General features: G+C 41.0%; 1 protein-coding gene across 1 annotated transcript in view; it reads left to right on the top strand.

The window, feature by feature from the left end:
- The window catches only part of chs1 (chitin synthase 1), a 64,198-nt gene that overhangs the window by 17,161 nt on the left and 23,761 nt on the right, over nt 1-23,276 (top strand). The window contains exons 7-9 of the mRNA XM_084709048.1: nt 588-735; nt 851-916; nt 998-1,232. Coding sequence (XP_084565174.1) covers nt 588-735; nt 851-916; nt 998-1,232 — 449 coding nt within the window. The remainder of the gene's footprint in view (nt 1-587; nt 736-850; nt 917-997; nt 1,233-23,276) is intronic.

Raw genomic sequence — 23,276 nt, 5'->3', positions numbered from 1 at the left:
GAATCCAGTACCCAGTACTCTCGGAGCACCCCCCACATGAGCCCCCGAGGGACACGGTCGAACGCCTTTTCCAAATCAACAAAACATGTGTAGACTGGATGGGCGAACTCCCATGTACCCTCCAGGACTCTGCAGAGGGTATACAGCTGGTCCAATGTTCCACGGCCAGGACGAAAACCACATTGATCCTCCTGAATCCGAGGTTCGACAATCCACGGACCCTCCTGTCCAGGACCCCTGAATATACTTTCCCAGGGAGGCTGAGGAGTGTGATCCCCCTAAAGTTGGAGCACCCCCTCTGGTCCCCCTTTTTAAAGACAAAAAAAAAAGCCACTCTACTGAGCTCCAGAAGTTCAACATGGCGCTGACCATGTCTCGATTTTGCAAGCTTCAATGAGCCAATGAACACTTGCCACAGAAACTAGAGGGACACCATCTTTTAACAACTTCGATGCTTGGTCTACTTATTAATTGGTTTATGCCTGCAACGCCAGAACCCTCTAATTGATTGGCCAATATCTGTACATGCATACCAGTCATCACACGTTAGATACATAAAATATCATGTATCCTTTGTTTTATTTCAGGGTGTTCACCAACAAGGAACCAGATGATGTGTCCATCATCGAAACGCCATATGGCGGACGTCTGATGTTTGTGATGCCTGAGGGCAACATGCTTTATGTTCATTTAAAGGACAAGTCTCTGATCAGGAATAAGAAGAGGTGGTCCCAGGTAGGTATGGAGGCAGGAAAGGGGTGTGTGGCTGGCACAACCTGAAAGGGAAAGAAACTTCCAGTTTACACATTGATATTGTATGTAGACAGAATTCAACTTGTCTCTCTTACAGATCATGTATCTGTATTATCTGCTTGGCTGGAAAGGCTATATCGTAAAGAACCCTCAGAAGATTACAGTAAGGTTCACATACATCTCTTGAAATAGAATGCACTGGAAGGTTGTAGCACAAATCATGAGAGGATTTTTGTCTTTACAGAGGCAGAACAACCCCTGCCGCGCAAGCCTAATTTCTCTGGATGGTGAAAGCTTTCTGTTGCCTCAATACGACAACGACAGTAAGAGGAAGCACATCACAGACGACAACACCTACATCATGGCACTGGATGGAGACACAGACTTTCAGCCCAAAGCTCTCATCTTATTGGTCGACCGTCTCAGGATGTATGACAATGTGGGAGCAGCATGTGGGCGGATACACCCCACTGGGATGGGTGAGTACATACAGAACATAACTATCTTGATCATGGATCAGGGGGGTAGCCACAAGTGGGTCGTGTGTGTGTGTGTGTGGTGGTGGACGAGGCCCAGGCCCCCTCATTTACATGCCCAGATTTCTGATTGCTTACTATGGATGAGCGAGTGCAACATTATCTGTATTCATACTCAGAATGGGCATGGCTTAAATCGAAAAGTGGTGGAGTTAATGGCTAGCCATTTTTAATTCAACCCTGAAATTGATATCGGTTATCGGAAATTGCTATACTTTGGTAAAAACTTTACAAAAAAGCATCAGAATTGAGCATCAGAGCAACGTTTTTTTTTAAATCAACTTTAATGAATATGAATAAATCAGGGCTTGAAATTGCAACCATTTTGGTTGTATATGCTCCCAACATCTTATCTGTGTGACCTCAAATTATATTTAGGAATATTCGCGAGAGTGCGATTAATCATTTTGGTGTGACCTGTTTTAATATCTTTACATAACACTCGCTAATTAGCCTACTGCACAGTAAGCCTATGTGCCTGCTGTGAGCTGAACTGTAATCCAATGTTACATAACCAGATAAAGGGGTTATTGACTGCAAAACCGAGTTTACCTTGTCATAGTTGAATAACGACAGTTCGGTGGGTAAAATGGACATACAGTGAACCTCAAGTCCCATTGACACCGCTTTCCAAACATTGCACAATTTAAAAATGTAACTGTAAAACAGTAAATCAGTTTGGTGGCTCCACCTTTTTTCGCTCTGGTCTGTACCTTTGTGACGCCCCCAAAATGTAGATCTGAGACACTAGTTTAGCTGTGAGCTGCTCTGTGTACCTCAACAGGAATTACAAGAAGAAAGTTTGGAAGTTTTTCAAGGACATTGAAAATGGACCACGGTCGTAAATGCAGTGTTCCAGGCTGTACAGGGAATGCTGACATTTTTCATAGTCTTGACATGGTCGGTGCTCATACATTTTTGCTGGTACTCCCAACTTTGTGCTACCAAGTAAAAATATTAATTACAACAAAGGGGTCATTGATTGCAGAACAGAATTTACCTTGTCACAGTTGAAAAAAGACAGTTCAGTGGGTAAAATGGACATACAGTGAACCTCAAAGTCTATTGACACCTCTTTCCTATGTAAATCTCACAATTAAAAAATGTAGCTGTAACAGTCGGTTTTAAAAATCCCCCGTTGGGACGTCACGGGGCTCCACCTTTTTTGGCTCTGGTCTGTACCTTTGTCACGCCCCAAAATTTGCTGCACGCTGCTCTGTGTACTTCCACAGAATTACAAAGAAGAACGTTTTTCTAGCATATTGAAAATTGATTACGGTGGTAAATGCAGTGTTCCAGGCTGTTCACGTGTTAGGATAATTTCATAAGTAATGCACAGAGTCGTCGGATTCAAAGAAAGTACAATAGTTTAATTCCTGCCAGCAAGGAGACAAAGTCTACAAAGTTTGTCTGCTAGTTTGTCTGCTAGCATGTTGTGCTAGCTACCTATTTAAGCAGAACCGCTCTTTACAGTCATTGGTTAAGACAAAGGCATGCAAATGTTCCATTGCTCTTCTTCATTGGCTCCTTGCATGGACCTGGCTCGCGTGGGTGTGCGGGCGTGTTACGACATCAATCCTGATTGAAACACAACAACAGAATCTCCGGTCCTGGGGTCGTAAAACCCTAAAACTTTTGCAATATTTGGACTACGTAGACAACCAAGGTGTCAAACGTTTCGTCTTGGTAGCGATTGAGTTGCTTGTATTTGGATTTACGTTCCGTTGCACAGTTTAGGAGGTTACAACGTTTTTATGGCGACAAAGTGCCTTTTGTCGACGAAGGGTAATCTGTGCAAGCTACGTCACCACGTCAACACATGTTAGCAACGACGCATGGATACAACGTGATAGAGACTTTCTAGCTCGCAAATTGGAGCTTGGATTATGAGTGAAAAATGCCACCCCCAAAAAAATCCACACAGCCATTTGGCTTCGTAGAGAATGCGATTTCGAGTGGAACTGCAATCTCGCATTTTTGATTTAGGTTGTGACAGTCTTTGAAATTTGAGCGAGTGCAGGTCGCCCGTGAGACCGCCTCGTCTTTTAGGCGGCAGCCATGCTAGAAAGCGTCATAGTAGTATTTTTTGTAGCTAATTTTATAGTTCAATTTTACACGAAAAAAACGAAAGAGGGAAATGCCATGACGATATGACTATTGTGAAAACAGCCAGGTGGTGAGATTTTAATATAGATTGCAGTAAAAACGTTGATTTGTTTCGTACGTGAGAGTCTGTCAGCCTCCATTGACGATTGCGGCAGCAACAAGTCAACATCGTTGACACTCAGTTAACTGTCGATCTGCGTCTGGTGAGTATTTTCTTAATTTCGTACCAGGGTCAATTCTACATCTAAGTGGACAGCATTGTTTTAAAGATATGGCGATTGCAAAGACAGCCAGCGGGTCAGTAGTTTGTTATTTGTGTAAAACTTGGAATTTGAGTGAGACCGCGTCTTGTTTTGACGTTAGCCTCAAAGTCACAGACTCGGCTCGCCCACTGCCACTGGCAGTGTTGTAGTAGGCTACAGTACTGTCTTCTATGGCTTAACTTTATTATGTCTTATAATACGGGTGGATGAAATCAAGCATTCTGATTTCATTATTTCACTATTGAGCGATAAAGTACTGTACGCCTTTTCACATTAACCTTAAAAAGGGAGCGTTCCATATTAGTGCGCACTTAAAATAACTAAGAGTAGGGAGGACAGACCAAAAATTTCCTATCAGTTTTGCTCCGTTTTTCTTTCAATTCCGTATGTAACCTAACGTAATTTAAACTAATCCGAAATCAGATTTCAGTTACCTCTATTAGTTTTCTCATAAATCCAGTTTTTAGGCGTGATTTTAGGAATTTTTTTGAAACGTTCCACCGCTCTAAGCCTTGAGTTTTGTGGCACCGAGAAGCTGTGAAGCTCCCTTTAAGAACGCCATTGTTCTACGTCACAGAGCTCTGCTTCCAGCCAGGGCGGGAAATATGACTTACATTTGTCATTTAGCAGATGCTCTTATCAGATTTTCTGCTCTTATCCAGACTTACATTCTTTGTACATTGCGAGCTAATGCGGTGTCCAGTACTTCGCTATAAATAATTATGTTAAATCGAGACCACAAATATGCAAATGTTTATCACGTTTAGCACTACTGCTGTAATGTAACATTTTGGCCACTTGGGGGTGTATTTAACGTTGAACAGGGTGTTTGTGTGTGCTTGTTGTGACATTGCCCATTATTTTCAAATACTTTGATTTGAACACGTCTGTTTGTTTATGATGGACAAAAAGTATACACTAATCATATTATAAATAATATACTTTATTTATAGGGATATGAAACCTATGGTCCAAAATGTAGTCATTGCCTGTGAAAAAAACCTACAGGTTGATAGCTCTCAGAGGACAATTGGGCACCTCTGCATCAATGGTGAAGGTTCAGGGGAGCAACTTTTATCTATTACTTCTATACTAACTATGACAGTTTGTCTTAACAGGGAGTCACCCCATTACAGGGCCCCCTGTCTCATATCACCAAACTGTACTTCTTCTAATCCTACCTGTATCTACTTTTATAGACATTGTCTGTTTTAATATTGCAAAGCCAAGTCTGTCCGTGCCGCACAGGCCCACTTGATCAGACAACCCAATTCTAAAACCAAACAAATACTACTACTACTTACCCAATGCAGCTATCAGATATTATGGCAGACCATTTGGCTTAACAGGGAGTCACCCCCTTCTGTCTCATATCTCAAAATGGTCCATTATGAATATCCTCAAGCTACCACAAAGCCTGAATATTACATACCGATAGCTAAATGACACACTGCAAAGCTAAGTCTGTCAGTGCCGCACAGGCCCACTTGATCAGACAACCCAATGCTAAAACCAAACAAATGACTACTTACCCAATACAGTCTGAATATTACATACCCATTGCAAGACTACAAACCTAAATAGGTTCCTTTCACAGATGTCCGAGCTGAGGCGAGAACTTCAGCTCTTCTATCTGGATCTAACCCTGACAACCATTCCCAGGACCTATTCTGCTTAAACATGACCATACCCTCTAATGCTATTTTACTTGCCCTGAACTTTGATCTAATCAAATAATCAAATATCCCAAAATCCCTCTCGCATGAAACATTTGTTTTGGGCACTGATCTGAGGACATGATACTGATCTTCAGACACATCATCATACCGTCCATGTTCCAAGTGGTCCGCTACCAACCTACAGCAAACTTTCACTAAACCAGCAAATACAAGTTTTAGAACTTGTTGAGTCATAGCATCAAACTCTTCTGACGTCGACTCCAACAACTTATCTAAGATGGGTCCTCTGTGGATGTCTACATCCTCAAACAGAGTGACCTCACCCTTCATAAACTGCCTGCTGTCTGCCTGCCACTCTCTAAGCTTTATAACAGGCGTTCTATACCTATCATTCATTGCTAATACATGTTCAGTAGGCAGGGCCTCCCATATATGGGAACACTTTCTGGGGCCCTGCCGTGGTGAGGCCCAGCCGCGATGCCAGCAATAATCATGTTCGTCCTAAATATTTTAAGAAATTATAACCAATTTTATTTTGAACTGAAATACTCACGATTAGGGCCTACTTAAAAAAAGCAAACATAAACATTGTATTGTTGGCTTAACCGGTGAAGACCTCACCCTTTGTAACGAGTGGTGCGAACGCAGGGTTGGACCAAGTGTTGATTATTAAACAGAGTCAGGGTACAGGACAGACTACACAACATAACGCTAGACCAAGTTAGCCGGTGACAATGCTAGACAATGGTTGTTGTTGCTTGCTTTCCAGTCAACTTCGAAAGATGCTCCCAGCCAGGCTGCAGAGACCATCGATATATCTATGGCAGAGACGAGCAGCAGTAGCCATGATGCTAGCCAAGAGGAAGCTAGTTAGAGCAAAGCTGACACTGAGAAAGTGCATGTTCTGCATTGCTCATTGCTCTGAGGATATTCTGCACTTTACCATAACCACTTAACTGTGGCAGGAGGAGAAGGAGTCCTTAAGTAAACTCAAAATCATAAAAATTACTTGTGCTCCACAATGAGCCAGGAGAGGCTCAATCACAATACTTGCCATTGCGTGTGAAATGGCTAAACAAGTTGACTTCAAATACATCATAAAAGACTGCATCCAGAAAGACAAGGAAGATAGCTGTATAATAGGCAAAGATGAAGACAGGTAAATTGCATTTTATACTAGAAAATGTGGTGTGAGTGTAGCAGATCTCGGTGTGTCAAATTGTTATTTTTATGTGTGTGTGTGTCTGGCCCGGCGCCACACAAGTTGTTAAGGCCTCTCAGTTATATTTATTAAACTTTATGTTTAAGTTTTATGTATAAAGATGTATTTGTTTTTCTATAATGTAGCTCCCATCACTGAGTAAGTCTCTCTCAGTTAACATATGTTTTATTTAGAGAGAGAGAGAGCACACACGTACATGCGTTAATAAGTAGCCTAAAGACCTATTAGGGGGGCCCATTCACTGAACCTTTTCAGGGGCCCAGCCATTTCCATTAGATGTAGGTCCATTAGACTAGGGTGAGGTCTTCACCGGTTAAGCCAACAATACAATGTTTATGTTTGCTTTTTTTAAGTAGGCCCTAATCGTGAGTATTTCAGTTCAAAATAAAATTGGTTATAATTTCTTAAAATATTTAGGACGAACATGATTATTGCTGGCATCGCGGCTGGGCCTCACCACGGCAGGGCCCCAGAAAGTGGAAATGGAGGGCCCTGCCAGTAGGCCTACAGTGTTTGGTCATTTAAATTCTCTCTCTGTTTTGAGCTCTGCATTTACCTGCTCGAACACTTGCAAATTCCCTTTACATCCAACTTCAAGGTTATCTATGTGCAGTAGCTCAAACACCACACCGAGACACGATTCTTTATCACTAACTCTGACTAAATGATTGAATCGTTTCATCAGTTTACTTACAGCAGTATGTACTCTGTTCCATATTTTATCATCAAAGTAATGTTCGTGGAGTTTAAAGTTATTTGTAATTATATTAAACGTTACAAGGTGCACTGGCATTTGAAATACTAGGTTACGCTACGCGTGATAATGTCAATCATGATCCCATTTGTTAAGGTTTCTAATGGTAATCTACCACAAAATGATACCTAAACTTTTGCAAGTGGCTATGTGTTGCTCCCCCTCACCTACGAATGCAATTTCAGTAGTTCTTGTTTTTTTTATCTGCCATAGAATTTCTTTTCCATTGATTGCCAGAAAGAAAGAATATTTGCGCTTTAAAAAAAATAGTTTTGCCTTTCCTGACAGACAAAAAGGTAATGATTGGTTCTGATTTGTGCTACGTGACAACAGCATTTGCATATCACAACCATGAATCATTTTGGTAGAAACATGTATTTCAAAAGTCACAGAGAGTGGGTTTTATATTACCAGCGTTTGTTTTTTGATCTGCACACTGTAAATATACATGTAAAGTGTCTAAAATATATATGTTTTAAACCAGTAACCATGACCGATACTTGCATCCACATACGGGTATATATAATACGGCTAGTAGCACAACGTATGATGTGAATCAGTTGATTGAGCATTGGAAGCAGGCTAGCATGAATCAAGCGCGGGAGTTACAGAGGCTCAAAACGTCTGACGTCACAGGTTTCTGAAAGACTCATTCAGGGAGCCAAAACATAAAATGTATGTCTTTCGATTTTCTAAAAAATTTGACTGATGACGTCTTTATACGTAACCTAGCATTTCAGGAAGTGTCAATGTTGTGCCGACATGCTGAAAAAAGTTACATGGGAAAAACCAACCTTTTTCTCAATAGAACGTTCAGATTTCAATGCATTCCTATGGAATTTTCATCAACATGACTTCAACTTGATTTTTCTCAAAATGTATATGTTTTAAAATTGACTAAACATACCTTATTTTGAAGAAAACAACCTAAACTTTTGTTTAAGATATGTCTCCCGGTTGTGCCGACCTTCTATGAAAGGTAGCCAAAGCAACCAAAAAACTATAAACATTATTTTCATATACTTTCTCAATGTGCATTGCAACCAACATTTGATAGCATTAAGGGGTAAGTGTCTACATGTTAACTGGCATGTTTGTTTTTAATATCTCGCTAGTAGTCGCTAGTTATAGAGCTAAGAAAAGGACGTGGACCTTAAAATTCCGGTGCCAGATTTCTCAGTGGCGTTCTTAGCTACATTCAGGCTAACTTAGCATTCGATTCAATGCGTTTGCTACCGGCGTTCCACAGTATTTGACAGTTGGTTAGCCTTGGCCAAAAATGACGCGTTCTATTGTCCTCCCTACTAAGAGGTTGCCGAAGAAAAAGACTGTCTACTGTCTAAGTACTGGTGTTCAGCATTTATTAGCAAGCTGGACTAGCAACAGTCGGTTAATTTTTGAGCAATAATATTGCACTGTCCCGTGCTATCAGTGCTAACTAGCTGGTCTAGCTACTGAAACGTTGGACGGAAGCTCAGGTCCAGCCTAAAGTTGCTAACTAGATATCCACTTATTTAATTTTAGCTTCGTAGCCACGCAATTACATGACCTGGTCTTGGCTTCTCAAAACAACGTTTTCCACGGATGCACATGGAGATATCCAAATCAACATAAGCTAACCTTAACAACAGCCTAATGTTAGTCTATCGAGTCCCAAGTCACTCGTAACTAGTTTACAGCATTTGTAGGCTAGCTAGCATATACCCAGCGCCTACGAAACATTTATGATTGATTTAGAATGTTTAGGCCTGATATTTAAATTAATATTATTTTATCGAAAGTGTCCCATTGTCGTTATTAGTTTAAAGGCAACTTTTATAAAATGAGCATTGAGAATGAATGAAATGGTGCAAGATCTAGCTAGGCTAACAAACGTGAAGTTCACAATGTTGTTTGTCCGTTGCATAGCAACAACCACACGAACGGGACTATTTTCTCTCGGCTACTGAAATGCGATACACAACGCTTGTTGTCGATAACTATTTTGTGTTGAAAGACAGCTTACTATTTATTTACAATTTATAATTTTGCTGGTAACCGTATTATAAAAGCAATAAGGTACTCGAGGCAGTATATTATCGTCAATAATGTACGGGTTCCAGGGTTTGCCGTTTTGTTTGCTAACAACACCCTGGAACCCGTATATTATTGACGATAATGTACTGCCTCTGACCTTTTTTGAAACGTAAACAATAACAGACCAGTTTAGAACGCAAGGCCCTGAACTACATCCGGTTAGCGCATCTTATACATTAGTCGCTAGCCACTTTACAATCGAGTTAACATGACTAACGCATATTACCATCAATTAACTGGCTGTGAATAGCAGCATCGAATAGTGTCCCCTAACCGACCCACTATAATTTATTTTAGGCTGATCTGAAATTGATAGCCTACCTAAGGTACAGTAGCATAGAGCTAGAGCTAATCTATCCCGATGTCTACCACTATTTCAAATAGTAGCTACATAAGCCTACCAAATACAATTTGGTAGAGTGCGTTTACTGTCAGTAAAGAGGTTGGAGCTTATAAAAGTTTGATGCCTACAACTATTTCTTTATAAATGGGAGTCAACAAACAATGTACATATTAAGATAGAGACGGTTAGACCAGCTATGATGCATACTAAATGCAACGGTAGGGAAGGTGTGCAGCGGGTAGGCTGTAGGCTATCTGTGGTTACTTGTTGAATAACTGCTGTGAAATTGTAGTAATTAATAAATGCACCGATAAATGTTCAATATGATCTGTTGTTTTTGCATCACCCACCTGTCATTTCTGAACCCAGTGTATGGTCGAGGGTTAAAAAACAGGTGGATATGAGAGTTAGCCATAGCCTAGGACTACGCATGCAGTGTCAGATCCACAACCGTTTTATCTCTGCTGAAGTATATTTATTGTTCAGGTGGATCCTTGCCTGTTGCGCATATACATTTTAGTAACCTAATTGCCAGGACACGATTGCCACTGATGCTAGGCATAATTGGAAATTCCCTTCCATGACTAGTTATGGTACCCCAAACCACCTTTTTAAAGTAGCCTACTAACCCAGATAGCAAACTTCATTAAAACTACGCTTTCAACGCTAATTTCATTGAACCAACGCCAGACCATGTTGACCCATCATCATTTTGCACCCTTATTTAATGTTGAAACAACGTTGAAAAAACAACCCAAATCAATGCTATTCTAACGGTATTTCCCCCAATATTAGCTACTATTGAAACGTTGAAAGATCAACTATTATTTACAGCAGCAACCAAGTCATATCGTTGTCCCATTTTTTGGCACTGTAACGTGCTCACTTATGCTTCTAAACTAGCTGACTTCCATCAAAACAATCATTCGCAATCAATCAAACAATCAATCAGTCTGAAACCGGAAGCTTTCAAGGGCCAAACTTGACGAATTAAAATTCTAGAATGTTCATCAAAAAAGGTCTATTGCTTAATTATAACACGGCTGTTCTTAATGCTGTAGAATGCTCCATTCACTTGAATGAGGCATCCCAATGTTCTGCGGTGAACAATTTTCTCATATTTGACCGTTGCTATGCATATTTGATCGCTGTGAGCGTTTTTGCTTCTGATTCACGTCTTTCGTAGCACTCCGCAAGTAGTCCGGTCACTTTTCCGTTGCTTAGCGACGTCAGCTGATCTGAAGCCTAAAGAATGTTCAACGTCTATGAAGTTCAACGTCTTTGGCGAACTATTTCTCTGCTGATCAACACTACGAATGGTAACAAATAAATTGTAAAAAGACACACTGTGTTGAGTAATTTTGTTTGCAAGTAGCCGTGTAATAAGCGGGATATCCCTTACTTAGCAGATGGTACTATTTGGATTGCGATTCCATCTGAGAAAGCTCCTGCCGGTTACGTCGTTGTTAGAATAAGCTTCAAAGGGGGTTCTTTATTAATGAATGAATGCAATAAGAGTAGGCTAAATGCCTGAAAATATCACGAGAAGGGAAAAACGTTAAATGACATTTAGGTCAATTTTTACACCGGTCTGCCAAATGTATTCCTTTTAATTGGTGGCCAAGCCGCGAAGCGTCGAAGCCACATAAGTGATTCTACCTTTTCTTATTGGTGGCCAAGCCGCGAAGCGGCGAAGCCACATAAGTGATTCTACCTTTTCTTATTATTAGGGGCCAAGCAGCGAAGCTGCGAGGCACCTATTGTAATTGGTAGTATTATTAGGGGCCAAGCAGCAGCGAAGCTGCTGTGGCACCTATTGTAACTGTTAGTTTTATTATTATTATTATTATTATTATTATACTTAGGACTAGGAGTCTATGGCAGCCCATAGAACCGATTGGTGCGAAGTTTTGAAATTTGGCACACTGATTTGGAACGGTCTCCTGATTATCGTCACCAAGTTTCATGTCGATCCCTGAAGCACTATAGCGCCACCAAGGCGTGAAAGTTGGAGGTGCGTTTACGCCCACAACTTTTGAACCGTGAGACCGTTTTTCTTAATTGAGGTATCATTGGATTCCTTGGATGCAGACGATTCGATTGAACCCTGTGACGTCATTGTCGTCATGATGGTTTTTACGTCATTTGTATTTTAAGAAATTGCTACTTTTTCGAACTCGTCCTAGGCCGTTGCTCCGATTTTCATGAAAATTGCAACAGATCATCTTCAGACCATGCCGACAAAAAGTTATCAAAAGTTTATCGATAAGTCAAACCGTTCATGAGTAACGCGCCAACGATTTTGACAAGGAGCACGCCAAAGCGGACGTGAGGCCTTGTCTCTGCGACGGTTTACCGTATGGAGACGAAACTTTGATAATGTCATCACGAGCATGTCATGTAATCATCTTCCTACTACAATCACCTTGATATGTCAAAATATGACTGAATTACAGCTGTTTATTCTTGGGTCAAATCTGACAAAGCTCGCCGCGGGAGTAACGGCTTCCTGTTTTATATAATGTTACCGAACACAGCATTTTCCAGCAGCGAGAATAGCTCACAGGGATACGACGTGCTGCTTTGGAACGCAAGGTCGTAGGATTGACTCCAGCCACAGTCGTCAAGCATGTCGTGACACTGGATTATCTGTTTAGAGAAACCAGGTATGCCACTGTAGCTGTCTATTAGTATAATCGTATTAGTAACAGTAACATTTCATTGTCATGGGATTTATAGTCGAGAAGAAGTGGATTTATTGTGCTTTGTAGATACAACGCTGCTACATCTAGCCAGTGCATTTTGTCTCAAAATGACATGACTGTTTTATGATTTGTTTCTTTAGCTACTGAATTTCCATATTGAATGCTGCTTGGCCCCTTCATTGCTGCTTGCAGCTATATTTATTATTATTATTATTATACTTAGGACTAGGAGTCTATGGCAGCCCATAGAACCGATTGGTGCGAAGTTTTGAAATTTGGCACACTGATTTGGAACGGTCTCCTGATTATCGTCACCAAGTTTCATGTCGATCCCTGAAGCACTATAGCGCCACCAAGGCGTGAACGTTGGAGGTGCGTTTATGCCCACAACTTTTGAACCGTGAGACCGTTTTTCTTAATTGAGGTATCATTGGATTCCTTGGATGCAGACGATTCGATTGAACCCTGTGACGTCATTGTCGTCATGATGGTTTTTACGTCATTTGTATTTTAAGAAATTGCTACTTTTTCGAACTCGTCCTAGGCCGTTGCTCCGATTTTCATGAAAATTGCAACAGATCATCTTCAGACCATGCCGACAAAAAGTTATCAAAAGTTTATCGATAAGTCAAACCGTTCACGAGTAACGCGCCAACGATTTTGACAAGGAGCACGCCAAAGCGGACGTGAGGCCTTGTCTCTGCGACGGTTTACCGTATGGAGACGAAACTTTGATAATGTCATCACGAGCATGTCATCTAATCATCTTCCTACTACTTTCACCTTGATATGTCAAAATATGACTGAATTACAGCTGTTTATTCTCGGGTCAAATCTGACAAAGCTCGCCACGGGAGAAACGGCTTCCTTTTTTTTATAATGTAACCGAACACATGATTTTCCAGCAGAGAGAATAGCTCACTGGAATAAGACGTGCTGCTTTGGAATGCAAGGTCGTAGGATCGAATCCAGCCACAATCATCAAGCATGTCGTGACACTGGATTATCTGTTTAGCGAAGCCAGGTATGCCACAGTAGCTGTCTAGCAGTATAATCATAATAGTAACGATAACGTTTCATGGTCAGGGGATTTATATTTATACTTAGGACTAGGAGTCTATGGCAGCCCATACAACCGATTGGTGCGAAGTTTTGAAATTTGGCACACCGATTTGGAACGGTCTCCTGATTATCGTCACCAAGTTTCATGTCGATCCCTGAAGCACTATAGCGCCACCAAGGCGTGAAAGTTGGAGGTGCGTTTACGCCCACAACTTTTGAACCGTGAGACCATTTTTCTTAATTGAGGTATCATTGGATTCCTTGGATGCAGACGATTCGATTGAACCCTGTGACGTCATTGTCGTCATGATGGTTTTTACGTCATTTGTATTTTAAGAAATGCCAACTTTTTGAACTCCTCCTAGGCCGTTAATCCGATTTTCATGAAAATCGCAACAGATCATCTTCAGACCATGCCGACAAAAAGTTATCAAAATTGTATTGATGAGTCAAACCGTTCACGAGTAACTCGCAAACGATTTAGACAAAGAGCACGCCAAAGCGGACGTGAGGCCTTGTCTCTGTGACGGTTTACCGTATGGAGTCGAAACTTTGGAAATGTCATCACGAGCATGTCATGTAATCATCTTCCTACTACAATCACCTTGATATGTCAAAATATGACTGAATTACAGCTGTTTATTCTTGGGTCAAATCTGACAAAGCTCGCCGCGGGAGTAACGGCTTCCTGTTTTTTATAATGTTACCGAACACAGCATTTTCCAGCAGCGAGAATAGCTCACAGGGATACGACGTGCTGCTTTGGAACGCAAGGTCGTAGGATTGAATCCAGCCACAGCATGTCGTGACACTGGATTATCTGTTTAGCGAAACCAGGTATGCCACTGTAGCTGTCTATTAGTATAATCGTATTAGTAACAGTAACATTTCATTGTCATGGGATTTATAGTCGAGAAGAAGTGGATTTATTGTGCTTTGTAGATACAACGCTGCTACATCTAGCCAGTGCATTTTGTCTCAAAATGACATGACTGTTTTATGATTTGTTTCTTTAGCTACTGAATTTCCATATTGAATGCTGCTTGGCCCCTTCATTGCTGCTTGCAGCTATATTTAGGATTCCTCCGTAAGGAGGAAACCTATTGTTATTGGTGGTTTTATTATTTGTAATTCTTGTACCATGGGAGTCAATAGCAGCCCCTAGACCCCATCGACAACTTTTTGTGAAATTTGGCACACTCATTAAGGACAGTTTCTTCTATACCTACACCAAGTTTCATGTCTCCCATTAGACCACTCTAGCGCCACCAATGGGTCAAAGTTGGACTTGTGTTTACACACGCAACTTTTGAACCGTATGACTCATTTTCAAAAATGAGGTACCATTGGATTCCCTGGATCAAGCCGAGTTCAACGCACACCATGGCGTTAATTTCCGGTTATATAGATTTCCCGCCATTTCCGGTTTTATCAAAAACCTTTGAAAGCCTACTCCTCCTACAATTTTTGTCATATCTTCTTCAAAATCACCAGAGATGATCTTCAGACCAAGCCTCACAAAAGTTATCAAAGGAATTTTGATCCTCATAACCGTCTGTCCGGTACAGCCAATCAAATTCATCAGAAAAGCCGCCAAACAGGATGTGAAGTCATGTCTCAGCAAATCTTTGAGATATCAACACTAAACTTGGTAGATCGGAGGAAGACACTACAACATGTTACCATGTGCAAAGGCAAATTCATATCTCAAAAAATTATTGATATAAAGCAAATTGAACTTATCGCTAACGCTAAAATTATGCTTTACACATCAGCCATTCAAAAACTGATACTCTGATTCAATCACAAGTTCATATGAAAACTCTTGAGAATGTTCATAACACAAATCTGTGAAAAAGTTGACTGTAAGATGAAAGGTCGATTTTTGGTGAATATTTGAAACATGCTTGCTTGGCTAATTTCTAGGCAAATTTCCAATGAATGTCTCCCTTGCTCCTCCCCGCGCGTGCTCCAAAATCTCACACACACTCAGCCTTCCCTTGACACACGCGCGGCCAAGACGCACACGCAACATTTCAGGAGAGTGTGGGCTGACCAAGCCCCCACTCATTCCTTGGTCTTTAGCAAAGGCCCATGTGGCTCTTGATGGTATTGCATTTCCGATTTTGTATGCAATGGTAAAAAGGTCTCAAATCCTGAAACATTGATAGTGTAGGCCGAGAAACACTTTAACAAAAGCCCATGTGGATCTTGTTGGTATTGCATTTCCGATTTTGTATGCAATGGTAAAAAGTTATAAAAATCCTGAAACATTGATAGTATAGACCAAGAGTAACTACCACACCACAAATGGCCCACCATTACCCATAGGTGGCGCTACAGGCCACGCCAAAAAGCACAAATATACAAGGCTTTCTGGAATGGATAGGCTCACCAAGCCCCCTCCCTTCACTTATTGGCTTGAAAAAAAGGCCCATGTGGCTCTTGATGGTATTGCATTTCCGATTTTGTATGCAATGGTAAAAAGGTCTCAAAATCCTGAAACATTGATAGTATAGACCAAGAGTAACTACCACACCACAAATGGCCCACTATTACCCATAGGTCTTCCCTTGACACATGCGCGGGCTTGGCAAGACGCACACGCAACATTTCAGGAGAGTGTTCCTTGGTCTTTTGCAAAGGCCATGTGGATCTTGATGGTATTGCATTTCAGATTTTGTTTGCCATGGTAAAAAGTTATCCAAATCCTGAAACATTGATAGTAAAGGCCAAGAGTAACAACAACACTTTAACAAAAGCCCATGTGGATCTTGTTGGTATTGCATTTCCGATTTTGTATGCAATGGTAAAAAGTTAAAAACATCCTGAAACATTGATAGTATAGGCCAAGAGTAACTACCACACCACAAATGGCCCACCATTACCAATAGGTGTCGCTACAGGCCACGCCCTAAAGCACAAAGCACTTCACTTCTTGTGAAGATTAAAGCGCTTCACTTCTTGGCTTGAAATAAAGGCCCTTGTGGATGTTGATGTTATTGCATTTCAGATTTGGTATCCCATTGGAAATTCTGCAGCATTGATTTTTCTATACAGTTACAATTTGTCAAGAATATACATTTTTCAATGGTTCGCAATGCTTTACACGTAAGCCAGTCAAACAAGTTCATATGAAGACTCTTGAGAATGTTTAGTACACAAATCTGAGAAAAAGTTGACTCTAAGATGAAAGGTCGATTTTTGGTGAATCTTTGAAACATGCATGCTTGGCTAATTTCTAGGGAAATTTACAATGAAATGTGTCCCCTGCTCCTCCCCGCGCATGCTCCAAATTCTCAGACACTCATTCTTCCCTTGACACGCGCGGGCTTGGCAAGACACACACGCAACATATCAGGACTGTGTGGGCTGACCAAGCCCCCACTCATTCCTTGAATATCAGCATAGGCCCTTGAGGACCTTGGTGTCATTGCATTTCCTACTTTGTATGCAATAGTAAAAAGGTCTCCAAATCCTGACACATTGACAGTACAGGCCAAGAGTAACTACCACACTTTACCCAAAACCCATGTGGATCCTGTTGGTATTGCATTTCCGATTTTATATGCAATGGTAAAAAGTTTTTAAAATCCTGAAACATTAATAGTATAGGCCAAGAGTAACTACCACACCACAAATGGTCCACCATTACCCATAGGTGGCGCTACAGGCCACGCCTTAATGCATAAAGATACAAGGCTTTCTGGAATGGATAAGCTCACCAAGCCCCCTTCCTTCACTTACTGGCTTGAAATAAAGGCCCTTGTGGATCTTGATGGTATTGCATTTCAGATTTGGTATGCCATTGGTAATTCTGCAGCATACATTTTTCTATACAGTTACAATTTGTCAAAAATAAACATTTTTCAATGGTTCGCAGTGTTTGGAGGAATCCGCCATTACTGCTTGCAGTTATATTTAGGATTCCTCCGTAAGGAGGAAACCTATTGTTATTGGTGGTTTTATTATTTGTAATTCTTGTACCATGGGAGTCAATGGCAGCCCCTAGACCCCATCGACAACTTTTTGTGAAATTTGGCACACTCATTAAGGACAGTTTCTTCTATACCTACACCAAGTTTCATGTCTCCCATTAGACCACTCTAGCGCCACCAATGGGTCAAAGTTGGACTTGTGTTTACACACGCAACTTTTGAACCGTATGACTCATTTTCAAAAATGAGGTACCATTGGATTCCCTGGATCAAGCCGAGTTCAACGCACACCATGGCGTTAATTTCCGGTTATATAGATTTCCCGCCATTTCCGGTTTTATCAAAAACCTTTGAAAGCCTACTCCTCCTACAATTTTTGTCATATCTTCTTCAAAATCACCAGAGATGATCTTCAGACCAAGCCTCACAAAAGTTATCAAAGGAATTTTGATCCTCATAACCGTCTGTCCGGTACAGCCAATCAAATTCATCAGAAAAGCCGCCAAACAGGATGTGAAGTCATGTCTCAGCAAATCTTTGAGATATCAACACTAAACTTGGTAGATCGGAGGAAGACACTACAACATGTTACCATGTGCAAAGGCAAATTAATATCTCAAAAAATGATTGATATAAAGCAAATTGAACTTATCGCTAACGCTAAAATTATGCTTTACACATCAGCCATTCAAAAACTGATACTCTGATTCAATCACAAGTTCATATGAAAACTCTTGAGAATGTTCATAACACAAATCTGTGAAAAAGTTGACTGTAAGATGAAAGGTCGATTTTTGGTGAATATTTGAAACATGCTTGCTTGGCTAATTTCTAGGCAAATTTCCAATGAATGTCTCCCTTGCTCCTCCCCGCGCGTGCTCCAAAATCTCACACACACTCAGCCTTCCCTTGACACACGCGCGGCCAAGACGCACACGCAACATTTCAGGAGAGTGTGGGCTGACCAAGCCCCCACTCATTCCTTGGTCTTTAGCAAAGGCCCATGTGGCTCTTGATGGTATTGCATTTCCGATTTTGTATGCAATGGTAAAAAGGTCTCAAATCCTGAAACATTGATAGTGTAGGCCGAGAAACACTTTAACAAAAGCCCATGTGGATCTTGTTGGTATTGCATTTCCGATTTTGTATGCAATGGTAAAAAGTTATAAAAATCCTGAAACATTGATAGTATAGACCAAGAGTAACTACCACACCACAAATGGCCCACCATTACCCATAGGTGGCGCTACAGGCCACGCCAAAAAGCACAAATATACAAGGCTTTCTGGAATGGATAGGCTCACCAAGCCCCCTCCCTTCACTTATTGGCTTGAAAAAAAGGCCCATGTGGCTCTTGATGGTATTGCATTTCCGATTTTGTATGCAATGGTAAAAAGGTCTCAAAATCCTGAAACATAGATAGTATAGGCAAAGAAACACTTTAACAAAAAGCCCATGTGGATCTTGTTGGTATTGCTTTTCCGATTTTGTATACAATGGTAAAAAGTTATAAAAATCCTGAAACATTGATAGTATAGACCAAGAGTAACTACCACACCACAAATGGCCCACTATTACCCATAGGTCTTCCCTTGACACACGCGCGGGCTTGGCAAGACGCACACGCAACATTTCAGGAGAGTGTTCCTTGGTCTTTTGCAAAGGCCATGTGGATCTTGATGGTATTGCATTTCAGATTTTGTTTGCCATGGTAAAAAGTTATCCAAATCCTGAAACATTGATAGTAAAGGCCAAGAGTAACAACAACACTTTAACAAAAGCCCATGTGGATCTTGTTGGTATTGCATTTCCGATTTTGTATGCAATGGTAAAAAGTTAAAAACATCCTGAAACATTGATAGTATAGGCCAAGAGTAACTACCACACCACAAATGGCCCACCATTACCAATAGGTGTCGCTACAGGCCACGCCCTAAAGCACAAAGCACTTCACTTCTTGTGAAGATTAAAGCGCTTCACTTCTTGGCTTGAAATAAAGGCCCTTGTGGATCTTGATGTTATTGCATTTCAGATTTGGTATCCCATTGGAAATTCTGCAGCATTGATTTTTCTATACAGTTACAATTTGTCAAGAATATACATTTTTCAATGGTTCGCAATGCTTTACACGTAAGCCAGTCAAACAAGTTCATATGAAGACTCTTGAGAATGTTTAGTACACAAATCTGAGAAAAAGTTGACTCTAAGATGAAAGGTCGATTTTTGGTGAATCTTTGAAACATGCATGCTTGGCTAATTTCTAGGGAAATTTACAATGAAATGTGTCCCCTGCTCCTCCCCGCGCATGCTCCAAATTCTCAGACACTCATTCTTCCCTTGACACGCGCGGGCTTGGCAAGACACACACGCAACATATCAGGACTGTGTGGGCTGACCAAGCCCCCACTCATTCCTTGAATATCAGCATAGGCCCTTGAGGACCTTGGTGTCATTGCATTTCCTACTTTGTATGCAATAGTAAAAAGGTCTCCAAATCCTGACACATTGACAGTACAGGCCAAGAGTAACTACCACACTTTACCCAAAGCCCATGTGGATCCTGTTGGTATTGCATTTCCGATTTTATATGCAATGGTAAAAAGTTTTTAAAATCCTGAAACATTAATAGTATAGGCCAAGAGTAACTACCACACCACAAATGGTCCACCATTACCCATAGGTGGCGCTACAGGCCACGCCTTAATGCATAAAGATACAAGGCTTTCTGGAATGGATAAGCTCACCAAGCCCCCTTCCTTCACTTACTGGCTTGAAATAAAGGCCCTTGTGGATCTTGATGGTATTGCATTTCAGATTTGGTATGCCATTGGTAATTCTGCAGCATACATTTTTCTATACAGTTACAATTTGTCAAAAATAAACATTTTTCAATGGTTCGCAGTGTTTGGAGGAATCCGCCATTACTGCTTGCAGTTATATTTATTATTATTCTTCCGCCATGGGTGTCTATGGCAGCCCCCATAAGCGCTTGGTCGAAAGTTTTGAAATTTGGCACACTCATTGGGGACAGTCCCCTGGTCCAATTCACAAAGTTTCATGTCCCATGCTTTGGCACTCTAGCGCCACCAACGGGTCAAAGTTTGAGTTGTGTTTACACACGCAACTCTTGAACCGTATGACCCATTTTCAAAAATGAGGTACCACTGGATTCCCTGGATCACGCCGAGTTCAATGCACACCATGGCGTCAATTTCCGGTATACAGATTTTCCGCTATTTCCGGTTTTATCAAAAACCTTTGAAAGCCTACTTCTCCTACAATTCTTGTCGAATCTTCTTCAAAATTGCCACAGATGATCTTCAGACCAAGCCTCACAAAAGTTATCGAAGGATATTTGATTTACCAAACGTTTTGTCCAGTACAGCCAATCAAATTCTGCAGAAAAGCCGCCAAACAGGAAGTGAAGCCTTATCTCAGCAGTTCTTTGAAGCAGTGACACCAAAGTTGTTAGGCCTACTCGGAACTTTATTCTAAGGATGTCCTCCAAAAATGGTGTCATGTGACTAAAAGGGGGCGTGGCCGGAAGCATAAACGTGTTTTGGCTAATAACTATGGAAGTGTTTACCTTAAAGTAATTTCTTTGTCTCTTGATGTCTTGTGAGATATCTAGCCTGGCCATTGATAATATTTCATAATAACCGAATTGACGCGGCCGCCATTTTGGATTTCATGGAAAAGTGTAAAAACCTTTTGCACGTCCCAAATTTTGTCCAATGTTGACTAAATTTGGCACAGATGATCTTCAGACCAAGCTTCACAAAGGTGTTGCATGGATTTTCCATTTTCAAAACCGTTTGTTCGTTAGAGCTGATCAAAGGCGGCAGCGAAGCTGCAAAAGACACGTGAGAGCATAACTCAGCAAAAATGTGTCTGATCATCACCAAACTTTGGTTCCTTCGTTCCCATGAGGAGCAGAGGAGGCCTGTGGTGTTATACCAGAAAAAAATAAAAATTTGAACACTCAGTACTCTTGAACGCAAACAGATATTTCAACCAAACTTGGTGTGTTGCATGAGTGCAACAGGTTGCTGTGACTTCATTGTTGCGCATGTGCTATGGAGGCCTTGTCCTGCTCTGGACTGCTTGGCCCCTCCATTGCTGCTTGCAGCTATATTTATTATTATTATTATTACACTTCTTCTGTCATTGGAGTCTATGGCAGCCCCTAGAACCGTATGGTAAAAAGTTGTGAAATTTGGCACACTTATTAAGCACAGTCCCCTCTTTATATTCACCAAGTTTCATGTCTCTCATTGGAGCACTCTAGCGCCACCAACTGGTCAAAGTTGGACTTGTGTTTACACACGTAACTTTTGAACCGTATGACCGATTTTCAAAAATGAGGTACCATTGGATTCCCTGGATCAAGACGAGTTCAACACACCCTATGACGTCATTTTCCGGTTATATAGTTTTCCACCATTTTGAATTTTAAGGAAACACGTTTTTTCGCTTCAACTACTTCTATTTTTGTCAAATCTTCTGCAGAATTGGCACACATTATCATCAGACCAACCTTCACAGAAGGTATCAAAGGATATTCGATTTTCTACAGCCAATCAAAATCGGCAACAAAGCAACCAAACAGGAAGTTGGGTCATATCTCAGCTAATCTTTGAGAAATCAACACCAAACTTAATATAATGACTGAATGTCATGTGATCACTGGGCGTGGCCGCGGGAAGCAAAAATGTGTTTTGGCCAATAACTGTTGATTTGTTTGCTTTTATTAAGTGATTCCTTTGTCTCATGATATGTTGGGACATCCCGTATGTGATACATGATAACTTGTGATAATAGCCGAATTGATCCGGCTGCCATTTTGAATTCATTGAAAAACGTTTTTTCTTTACTCCTCTTACACATGTTGTCCAATCTTCACCAAATTTGGCAGAGAGTATCTTCAGACCAAGCCTCACAAAGGGCTTCACATGATTTTCTGATTTTCAGAACCGTTTGCCCGGTACAGGCAGTCAAAATGTGCCATTAAGCCAGCCAACAGGAAGTTGGGTCGTATCTCAGCAAATCTTTGATGGATTCACACCAACCTTGCTGCATGTTCTCGGAACCCTGTTTCGAGGATTTCTAAAGTGTTTTAGGGGTCATTTGACTGCTTGGCCACCACATTGCTGCTTGCAGCTATATTTCAACTATGAGGCTGCTGATCACCATTTCCCTTGCAGGGGAAATAAGACAATTATTTCATTCTACTCTCCACTCTTAGTATTTTGAGTGGTAAATGAGCAGGAAAAAACAAATCAAAGGCGGCTGCTGGTCTTTCAAAGAGGGGAAACCTAATTTTCGGCCTACATCATAAAATGTTTCAATTTATTTGGCTAGTTCACTGGCTAGTTCACCCCTACATCTCTAGCATAGCCTACGGTATGAATGAATGAACAAACAATCTAACAAAACAATATTAATCTTGAAGGAGGAAATGTGGGAATTAGGTTAAACTGAAACAAGGAATGTGGTGAATGAAATGTATGATGAAAATTGGCTAGCAATTTTGCCAATCAAATACCAATAAATAGGTTGCAGCAATTTGTCTTTCGACTACACTTGCAAAATCCGCGAAGGGACTTGTGCTCGCCTTTTTATAGTACAAAATCGCTGTCAATCAAAAGGAGACGCAGTCTTTTCGACAGACTCTCCAATCAACACGCGGAAGCCCAGCGTCCAGGCCAGCCCACTCCTCCATTCACCCCCAGAGACAGCAAGCGTCCAGGGCGGTACATAATCGCAGCATTTATCCAATGACCGTATAGTTTCGAAACACTGAAAAAAACTGTTCAAAGCAACCACATTAAAGTCCATG

The sequence above is a fragment of the Hypomesus nipponensis genome, chromosome 11, assembly GCF_054491055.1.
Source record: "Hypomesus nipponensis isolate SF chromosome 11, ASM5449105v1, whole genome shotgun sequence".
In the NCBI taxonomy this organism is placed as follows: Eukaryota; Metazoa; Chordata; class Actinopteri; order Osmeriformes; family Osmeridae; genus Hypomesus; species Hypomesus nipponensis.
Note: the sequence above shows the minus strand (reverse complement) of the source record. Positions and strands in the feature narration are given on the sequence as shown.